Source organism: Oculina patagonica, chromosome 1, assembly GCF_052425735.1.
Source record: "Oculina patagonica isolate OP01 chromosome 1, crgOcupat, whole genome shotgun sequence".
Taxonomy (NCBI): Eukaryota; Metazoa; Cnidaria; class Anthozoa; order Scleractinia; family Oculinidae; genus Oculina; species Oculina patagonica.
The window spans coordinates 2,047,518-2,058,065 of NC_135758.1; the positions used below are offsets into that span (position 1 = coordinate 2,047,518).

The 10,548-nt window shown below is 36.5% G+C and overlaps 1 protein-coding gene across 2 annotated transcripts; it reads left to right on the forward strand.

The window, feature by feature from the left end:
• Nucleotides 1-701: 701 nt before the first annotated feature.
• On the forward strand, nucleotides 702-10,073 carry LOC144656687 (epithelial sodium channel subunit alpha-like). Of its 2 annotated transcripts, none has more exons than XM_078517023.1 (13): nucleotides 702-1,293; nucleotides 1,709-2,014; nucleotides 3,120-3,234; nucleotides 3,555-3,807; nucleotides 3,900-4,030; nucleotides 4,307-4,470; nucleotides 4,945-5,055; nucleotides 5,303-5,414; nucleotides 5,511-5,589; nucleotides 5,702-5,759; nucleotides 6,034-6,098; nucleotides 7,093-7,168; nucleotides 8,907-10,073. In XM_078517023.1, the coding sequence occupies exons 2-13, from the start codon at nucleotides 1,739-1,741 to the stop codon at nucleotides 9,066-9,068; spliced, it is 1,602 nt and encodes a 533-aa protein (XP_078373149.1). In that variant the 5' UTR covers nucleotides 702-1,293; nucleotides 1,709-1,738; the 3' UTR covers nucleotides 9,069-10,073. The 2 variants fall into 2 exon arrangements, with proteins under 2 accessions (XP_078373149.1, XP_078373085.1); XM_078516959.1 differs by having other exon boundaries at nucleotides 1,712-2,014.
• The last annotated feature ends 475 nt before the right edge of the window (nucleotides 10,074-10,548 follow it).

The following is a 10,548-nucleotide window of genomic DNA, read 5'->3' on the forward strand; positions in this document are numbered from 1 at the left end:
TGTATTGCATTGTGTTGCACGTGTGGGAATTACAAATATCTACGTAGAGTTGACCGTAACTTCAAACAAAGAAAAAAAAAAACAGAGTCAGCATGCAGAAATTGGCTTTCAGTACCACTTATCAAATTTTTATCAAACTGTTAAAATATAGAAGAAATCTGCCAAGTCCAATCCGTGACGTCTCCCTACTTTTTGCGCAAATTAATCAGTTAATCGAAAATAGGTATTGACTCTGTTGACTAAACAGTGTCACTGAATAGCGTGATGCTTTCCTTTTCGTTAATTTAATCTTTGACGAAAGACGCAATAAATTGATATTTTTCGGATTAATCAGCATGCGAGAGAAAATTCTACAGAATTGGTGTGTTTTTATGTTTTGTTTTGTTTTTTCACAGTGGGGGCTGAACGTTTTACCGTTTTTTTTTTCTTTTTAAAGAAAAACAGTGATTATCTTCAATTCATGAATGTTTCAATAACGAATAAATGCGGCAGGACAAAAATTATCAGGAGTAACTAGCTAAAGTAAACGCCTACCATTTTCCCATGAATGCTTGAACAAAATTCTAATTAATTGAGAGAAGTTAAGTGGGTATAAAAAAATGGGAGTACAAAACAATGCAAGGGTCATTCGCATTGTGCGAAATTTAATTTAATTCTCCAAAGGGTAGATTTCTGATTATATAGTTCCTGCTGAAATTCAAATAATCTGATGAAACACACTATACATTTAATAAAGATAAGTATATTGAACTTGGTATGATTCCAATACCCGCTATAACTCTTGCTACAACCATAGGACTATTGAAGTGGAGTTTCCGTTCTTGTACACAAAGTCAAAACAATTCTCTCGGCAAACAACATTCACTTGGTAAACAACCTTCACTTAGCCGCTAGCCCGCTTCAACTATTTTCTACTTTCTATGGCCTGAAAAGGTGAGATATAACTTATTTTTTATCATGTAAATGTTTGAAATTGCTGCTTTAACAATTAATATGCCAAAATCGACGAGGAAGAGTGTTTAGTCTGTACCCTTTCATTTTATTGATACCGGCAGTACTTTATTATTTATTTATAGCAGGCAGAATGTTTGAAAAAGCCGGTGATTGCACATTGAAATATTAATATATTAACTACAAAGATCTCGCTGTGAGTCTAATAAGGTCAATGATGTCATTATTGCTCTAAATTATCATTGACTTAAAGGTAGGGATGACTCATGAAATTCGCCGCTCTTCACTTTATGAAATGTGAGGTCGTCACAAATCCTCGAGGAAAAAAAGTAGCAGTTTAAGGTAAATACAGTTTTACAATAGATTCTTAATCATGGCATCGATCCATTTTCAGTGAACTTTGTTTTTCAAAGGTTACGGTAAAACGTTTAAATGTGATTGAAGTTTTTCCTCATAACAATGAAAATGAGAATTTTGTTACATTATACAACTTTAAGTCTCCGTTGTCAAAAAGGTGTGATGATACATGATAACTTTAATTTGTGATACTTAATTCGACCTCTTATTATATCATTACCATATCTATGCAAACGGGCCAAGAGGCGATGACGCGAAGATGTTTATAAACGTTCTTCGAGTAAAAAAATTGTTTCTACATGATGAAAAGAACTTAGCGGTTGGCTTTCTAGAAGATGGGTTTGGAATTTTTAAGTCGTTATTTTTATTTCCTTAATTTAAAACGATTTCCTTTGTAAAGCAGTAACCACATCGGCTTGGACCACATTCTATGAAAGTTGCCATGGAAACGTCTGAAGTGAAAATCCAAGAGAAAGAGACAAATGGAACCCAAACTACCTTCTGTTCACTTATCCGGGATTTTTGCGACTACACATCTGCGCACGGCCTGGGGCGGATATCTGCTGTCAAACACTGGATTAGAACAGTATTTTGGAGCTTACTTTTTATTGGAGCAGTCACCATGCTTTGTATTCAAGTCAACACTTTGTTTCAACAGTATCAAAGTCGACCACTAACAACCTTAGTTACTGTCAAAAAAGAGACGGTAAGTCCGTAAAACATAAGCCAACGAAAGACCAAGGCGAAAATCTGCCTTCCTTAAGAAACTATTTGTTCACTGTCAAGCTAAACTAGTTTGAGACTGTATGACTAGCTTTTGTGTTAGGAGAAAAATTGTCTACAAGCTTAGCTGTCAAAAAAAAAATAGAAAATCCAACGCAGAAATATTGTTTTGCCAGGCTAATGCTTTTGTCCAAGCTAATACCTGCTCTTGTGTTTACTGTCCGTGAAATCATAACTATAAAAAGTGTTTCGGTTATGTTCTGGCACCCCCCGCCCGGTGGTGGGGCGCCGGTTATACAAACATCCCGTTTGGTAACATTCTTAGCGTAAAGTCTACTGTTGGAGCAAGTTTTGTCTGTTACGTCTCTGGATATGTTAAACTGATACTGCAGTAGATCCCGGCCATCCTGTAGCCCGCGGTTTCCCCAGAATATTGGAATTTTCCCTCAGGTGTTTTATCAAAAGAAGTTTCTGTATTCTTGCTTTGCAAATGACGTCATTGCCGCTATGTTGGTGGTCAATAACAAAACATTTCTAATTAGCTCCTTTTGTCTGTTCCCCCAACATGGCAAAATTGTTCGTGAGCGGTAACGCAAAACACCTCAAATAGAAAGCACGTTTAATCGGCCAAAACAACGCCTCCAAACGGTAACACGGTAAGAACAAAACCTACGCACAAATCCTCGAAAAAGCGACTGCTTCCAAAAGACTCCTCAAAAACTCCTCAAACTCGTACACGCCAAAGTCCATTTTCATTTGATCCTCTCGAAAAAAAAACATTAATAAATAAAGTTAAAGTGCTTTGGCAATAGATGATCCAATAGATTTGGATAAAGTAATTCTGTTTAAATTTCTGGCGCTGATTTAACGGTTTTTCATTAAATATTACGCCACTCGACCGCTTATGGTAACCTTGGTTTCAATGAAAGCGAGAATCAATAGAAATTATTTAGATGAAATTGTCTAAAATTGTCCTTCGGTCTGCGGAATTTCCCTGTCTTTTCCGTGGTTGATTGACTAACCATCAGTTAATAATGATCTTCATGCAGAACATTTACATTTCAGTTGTTTCTGTATTCATTTTGCAGAGTCTGGATTTTCCAGTGGTAACGTTCTGCAATTACAATGCCCTTAAAAACTTCTCAATTCAAGGAAACAAGAACAAGAATTTGACGGCCATCGTCACAGATTTACACAACCGAAGTAAGTAATTATATAAATCTTAAATTTGGATCACTTATTCTATATAAAGGTCAAACAAATAGGCGAAGACAATGCTTTAACCTAAAAACTCTGCAATTTAAAAAAATACCTAAAATCCAAATATTTCAAGTTACTAGCTGAATTGCATTTTAAACATTCCTACTGATTAACAATATCAAGACTCATCACTTTTCTCTCCACCCTATTTAGTCCAAGGTGGCCAACATTTACCATTTCCTGAACTATGGATACGTAATCTAGCAGAATCATTCGTGTAACCAACAACAAGCATTAATATGGACCTTTCTCTTCTTTTACAGACGGATCAGAAGGTGAGAAACCGCAGAATAATTCTACATCCAAACCCGATGAAAGTTCTTCAGACAACAACTACACGAGCGAAATCTGGGAAGACGACAACTATGAGGATCCTGATGCACTTGACTCTAGATTTCTACAAGGCGAGGAAATGGCTGCGTATTTAGCAAGAGAAAATGTAGATATTCTATCTTTGCTGGGCCATCAGTTTGATGAAATGGTGTTGTCTTGTACTTATAGGGGAGTGTCGTGTAGGTAGGTTATGGACAATTTAGCTATTCCCTTTTATAAGATACGTGCATTTTTTGCTATTCGTATGAAATTCAACAGAATTACTCTTTTTCTAGAAACTATTCGACATGGTTTTGGACTTCATTTTGGCATTACAAGTATGGAAACTGCTTTGTGTTCAACAGTGGGGAGGTTTATGGCACAGAAGTGAGCGTTTTAAAGACGAACAATCCTGGGCCATCACAAGGTAGATTAAAAGATTACAAAACAGCATGTGCGTGCCTTTAAATTAATTTTAACGGTAAAAGTATTGAATTAACTGCCTTTCTTTAGACTGCAATGGACTTTCGATATTATGAGAAATTGAAATGTGTGTTTTTCGTTAAAAATTGTGCTGTTTTATATTTTCTTTGTTTCGAAGTTTGTAATTTCCTTTCTCAAGGTTCATGATGATGGCGAAGGTATGCACTGATATGTCTTTTACTGTTATGTACACTATTTTGTTTTTCAATTACTTCAAAAGGTCTCAATCTCGAAATTAATATTGAACAAGAAGAATACATTGGTCCACTGACTCCAGAGGCAGGAATCAGAGTAGACATTTCTGCTCAGGGCGAGATGCCATTTCCACTGGAAAAGGGAGTCAGTTTGGCTCCGGGATATGCTACAAAGATTGGTATGAGAAAGGTATAAGTTGTCTTTTTCGTTGTATAAACCCACTATGGCTCTTCACTCTGTGTGCCGTAGATAGCACCTTAGAGCTAGGGGCACATGATTTTTCATAAAAATAATATAACGAAATCTTATACTACATGGAATTATATATTGAGGTCTTCGAGGGTACTTCCGATGTTGGGTACTTAGGTAGTGCCTCTCCCCACCCATGCCTAGTCGCTTGCTTCATTCTCGGAAAACTTAGTTAGGTGCCGGTCTGTTGAGGAAATTAACCTACATACTTCAAATTTTCCTTTCCAACTATAGTTTCATGTACTAGTTATATTCTTACGCAATTTTCGTTCCTTCCTAAGCTTATTTTTTTTTGCTATTAAATGTAAATTACTACTGTACTTTATCTACTGACAAAGAAATGCATGCTTTATCGATTTCCCCCAGCAGGAAAGTTCGCTTTGAAGATATTAAATTTTGCCTATTCGTTTTTAGGTCATCATGGAGAGAAAGGACCCATTTAAGAACAAGCGCTGCCTCGAGACAGTCGATCGAGATGAAAATAACTTATACACGCGCTTGTTTAATGTTTCCTATTCATCCACGGTAAGAAAACAAATTTTTAATGTATTCAGTTTTGTTTAATTTTAATAGACGGTTATTGTTTATGTTTAGTGCGAGTCGTGCTAACTTCCGAAACCTTTCATACGCGTTCGATTCGAAGTTTTGGAAACTTTGCTTCACAAATAATTAAATTATATAGTTGATTCCGATACTATTAGTAGAAAGGTTCCTACAAGTGCAAGTAAAAATTAATAATAATTAAAAATACTTCATTTTATTTTGCTTTAAGGCTTGTAAAGAATCCTGCTTGGCGTACAATCAGTTAGAAACATGCGGCTGTATGGAATACAGATTTCCTGCTAAGGGACAAAAGATCTGCAGTGTGACAGACATCAAATCACGTAATTTGCTTGTAAAATTTCTGCCTCAGTTAAATTCTCTCATTTTATATCAATTTTCTGTTTAATTTTTGTTTATAAATCATATTTGTTTTACAGTGAAGTGTCTCAGTAAGGTCCAGACCATGTTTAAAGACAACAAATTAAACTGCACCAAGTCGTGTCCCCCACCATGCAGGTAAACAAACAGAACGCTATTATTGTTCCCGTTTGATAATTACGTATTGTCTGAAATAAAATGTACAGTATTTTAGTGTAATTTAGAAGACTAATGTTATATTCTTTTATAGACTGGAAGAGTTTAAAATAAGTTCCTCGTTCGCAATCTGGCCTTCCGAAAAATATGAGGTACTGTTCTATAGCACCAAACAATGTATGTGTGTTTTGCAGAATTTTGTTTTAGCGAATAACATGTTATTACTATATTCTTTGATTCCCTTATCCATATGTCAGCTGGCCCGTCCGGCGGAAAGATTATTTAACTCAATTTTAAAATTGTCTTGACCAGCGGCATTTGAGGGACGGAGGGCAAGATTACGTGACCTACAGAATTGTATCCCTATACCAAATTCTCTTTTATGGCGATTTAGTATCATTTTGTGTGTTTTCTTTCTACTATTAGCCTTTTTATCAAGAAAGCGTCGAAAAGAAGAATAAATATCTCTTCACCGAATCAGGATCTCACAGGTAAACCAAAGCTTAAATACGATAAAAAATGTTTAGCTAGAGCCGGTTTTAAACCCTTTTTAGTATGCGGAGACATGTTAATTTGAGAGTTTTGAACAAAATGAAACCCAATCGGACGTTCATGCATTTCAACCGCATTTGAAATTGAGACTTCTACTTTTCTTCTTTTGGTTAAAACCTGGGTTAACTAATATGTTGGCGTAAACAAGCTTTTAAGTATAAAAATGTTTCAACGGGCATATAAAAGAAACTATTGGATTTCCATTGATTTCATTCACCAATTGAGTTTCTCAGGCTATAAAACGTAATACAGAATGTTGCTCTTTGTGACTATACTATTCGCACTGCATAAATTATCGACATTTCATATAAATAGCACAGATTATGAATAAATTGACATTCTTCAAGTGCAACGGCGAAGGAAATATACCAAGTGCAATAAGTATTCAGCTAGTTGTTTGTAGAATATCTTTGGCTTTAGGAGTCTGCTGTGGGTGTTCATTCCGCTTGAGGATGTTACGGCTGGTACAACCTTAACCACCCAGCCACCATAATGTACTTAGCTTGCGCTGCGACTCTTGTCGCGTCGCCGAATTTTATCCCCAATCTTAATCCAAACTTAATGCAATGCCATAACTGTTGCAGTGCAGAATAGTATACTTATCATCTCCAGTTGTGATGAAAGCAACTAAACAAAGCTGCGTGAGCAAAAAAAAATAACATAAAAGTAGCCTGTTTGCATTTTAATGAAGGGCATAAACGGGGTTGAGGAAAGAGGGGCGACACTATGAGCGAGGGAAAGGCTAAAATTTTAGGCTTCTTTTAAAATAATGGTATTATAGGCTGGTATTGCTTTAAAATGTTAAAATTATATGTTGGTGGAGCTTTCCGTGACTGACGTACTGTAATCTCAAGATATCTGTTACTTTGATAAAGTAGGAAAATAAGGTATTTGTTTTAAAACTAGTGACGGTAATCTTTCTTGGATACACAGAAAGAATGTTTTAAAACTACAAGTTTTCTACGAGGATCTTGACATCGAGTTCATTTCAGAGCAGCGTTCTTATGAGGTGAGTTCTGTTCATGTGTTGTGTTCTTGGGCCGGACACTTATCTATACGGGTGTCTCTTTTCGACCTTCGGAAAGAGTCATTCATTTGCGGTCATGCATTTGGTGAAACCCAACAAAATGCTTGGGAGCTGTAGGGAACGGAAGGGAGAGGGTGGAGGGGGAGGGAGGGCTATTTATGATGGCCAAGCATAAATCTGGAGACCGTAAAAACAGTTCTTGTTTGTTGCTTCAGCTGCCACTGAAACGTGAGCTCTTCGTTGCCTTATTTGTTACCTAGATTCTATAAATACGGAAAGAGGATTCTATGGACAGGTTGCACCTTCAAGCAATCATTGTCGTAGCAAAAAAAAAAATCGATCAGGAATTTTGGCGGAATTTTATTTGTTTACGTTGAAGTTGCTGTTGTAAAACAAACTCTTTGCACAAGAAGCCTCTGATTGGTAATGACGTCATGACGTGAACTTGAACTTGCTTGGCGGTGTCTGTTGGTTTGGTGCTCAAGCGTAAAGAAGGATCAATCTAGCAAATTAAAAATATCGTTCGTTCAGTTGACGTGCATTTTTGAAAAAAAAATACGTTTCCTTTATTATTTCCCAAGTAAACATGCAAGGAAGTAAATTAAAGCGAAAAATAAACTATTTTGCCATCTATTCAAAAACTAGATCGAGATTTATTAGGCAATCCGCCATCTTGTCTCTTCCTGTAAGAACCAGACGTCTATACATTTTCGTTAAGTTTGTTTTCTCAAATATTGACAGTCTGTAACATTGACTAAAAGAGATTCGAGTTTTCAGCTATTTGACATAACTTGTCCCGCGAACATTGGCTCCATCGATGGCACAAAACTGAAATCAAGAATGAAGCCGAAGATTCCTCGTGTTGTTGGCAGAGATCGTTAGCTAAAGGACTACTATAAAGCTGAAAAATGTGAAGAAAATGATTTGACATTTACCATTCATTCAAATTTATTTTAAGCAAGAAAACATAAGCCGCACAATTTGAACTGGTTTTGTTTTTTTTACACGAGACAACCAAAATAAAAAATAGCCTTCTCGAGTAATATTGGCCTAATTATGTAAAGTGCTTAGGTAGCATGTTATAAGCCTACTTATTCTTCTTGGTGCTTATAAGAAAAAAGCCGTGCCAGCAATCTTTGCCAATTCTATTCACCCCCAAAATTCGTGTAAAAATTTCAAATGAAAACATACATTATCTTGCAGGTAAAGCAAAATATCAGTATTGTAGCTGATGTTTTACGTTACGTAATTAATTTACTGTTTCCAAATTACGTAATGTTAAATATCAGCTGTTGATATATTTTGCTTCCTGCAGTAGTGAAGTAGTGCCGTCTTTAAGATGTTTACTTTAAAAGGAAGCTTAATAATATCTGCCCCAAATTTTTGCGGTAAACAGAATTGGCACAGGCGCTTGGTAGGGCTCTGACGGCTAAGCACCTCAGAGGTGGCTAGGCTTACCACACGTTACCCTACCAAAAACGAATTGACGTCAAATAAACAGCAAAACAGTCTGATCATATTTTTCTAACGATATATTTAAGGGTAGGCACACTTCCTTGTCAATATTTTTACGTTGACTTTAGTTCTTTTTTTGTGATGCCCAACAAACATATCATTGAATCCCAGACAGTTTTCAGTCCAAACGTCAAATGAATGATCGTAAACTGTAAATACTCTCGCTTTATAAGTTCGTGAATTCTTACAGTTATTTTTTTAACAGCTTACCGCCTTTGTGTCCGATATTGGTGGCCAGTTGGGTCTGTGGATTGGGTTTTCTGTACTGACCGTAGCCGAGTTCTTGGAGCTTATCATGTTGTTGTGTCATTTGGTCATCAAAAAATGCTCAACCAAGAAAACGTCGGTAGAAAATCCACAGGAATGAGATGAGATGAGAGGAGAAACATCCGACCATAAATCCATGCAGCTGTGTAATGGCTAACCCTAACATGAAGTTGATACGGACTTCCATATTTTACTTTTGCACGAATTTAGCTTTTGTTCTGTAGAAAAAAAATTCTGTAAATTATATCTGATAGAAGTACTAAGCCGGGTTATTCATTGAGCTATTAACACTCACTGCTGCTAAAAGAAGACGTGCGTATAGGTATGGTTCAAAATCAATCTCCAGTTAGCCGCTTTAAAAGAGAGAACAGGACCGGGAAACGAGTTGTACGTAATGAAGCAGCTAGAAAATAGTAGCACAGTTTTGGTAAATAGGATCAGAAATGAATATTCTTCTAGAAAAATAAGGACATAAATGTGTCGTTACGGGCCCAGCATAGTTTAATCTAAAAAAGAAAAACTGACTTTTATGGGTTTTCCTTTAAAAACTTGTGTGATTTCGTCTCAATTGGCAAATGTTCTTATCTGTTCTTGTCAAAATTACTAAGGCCACTAATTTTCAGTTGTTCCTTTGTATCGTTTTACATTTAGTTGATTAAGGTTTGTTTCGCTATAGTGTGAGGGAGAAAACAGACTGCTGCAGATGACAGTTTCGAATGACATTGGCATAGGGATGCCGGGCAACCGAGTGTGCGAAGAAGCTCTCAAACGGTTGCCAAAGATACTTGATGATAATGGCAACTGAGTGTGCCAAGCAGCTCTCAAATGGTTACTGATGATAATGTCATCCATTTAGTCTTGCACAAATCTTACCAACCGTTACCCGGCATCGCGATATCTTGAAGGAGAAGTGTTTTTTTCGTTCTCGAGCAGTTAGTTAAAAAGGCACTCTACCAGTAATGTGTCTCTTATTTGTCAGTTGACTTGTCAGTTAACCTTCTCTAGAACTTAAATAGCAACAATTTTAATTCACGCAAATTGTAAATTTAATGATATGTCTTCATCACCTGTCAATAATAAATGCGTTAAATGGGAGAAGTTTCCATCACCCGTGCCATGGTTATTATTTCATTCAGTCAACACTCATATTTCTTGAACACGTTCAGAATGCAAGTTATTAAAGGTGGCCCATCTTGTAGCCCTCGAGTCCCTGTACTTAACGAATAGATGCCCTAACGTAACATCGATGCTTTAACGTTTTGAGGCTCACTCATTGGTTAATAAATATTGTTCCCTTGTAATAATTGCCATAACAACGGCATAGCTTGTCAAAACCACATTATGGAAACTTTTTTTTCACTTGAAAAATTGTTGGCACTGAGTCCCTTCCTAAATTGTTTTCAGTTTAAATATTCGCAGGTATCGACGATTACGTTCAAATTCTGAAGTTTAATTAAGTCTTGGAAAAACTCTACCAACTCACCGACGTGACCTTTTGAGCCCCTTAAAGTGAACTTTTGTTTCATGGAGAGGTCTCCTAAGAAGATTAACGTTTAGATTTACACTTCATAGCGGAGCTC

Bases quoted from the DNA above. Each gene is read 5' to 3' on its own strand.
- LOC144656687 (XM_078517023.1), top strand. From the start codon at position 1,739: ATGAAAGTTGCCATGGAAACGTCTGAAGTGAAAATCCAAGAGAAAGAG. The intron at 2,015-3,119 runs GTAAGTCCGTAA...TTCATTTTGCAG, and splicing joins TTACTGTCAAAAAAGAGACG to AGTCTGGATTTTCCAGTGGT. The intron at 4,471-4,944 runs GTATAAGTTGTC...ATTCGTTTTTAG, and splicing joins CAAAGATTGGTATGAGAAAG to GTCATCATGGAGAGAAAGGA.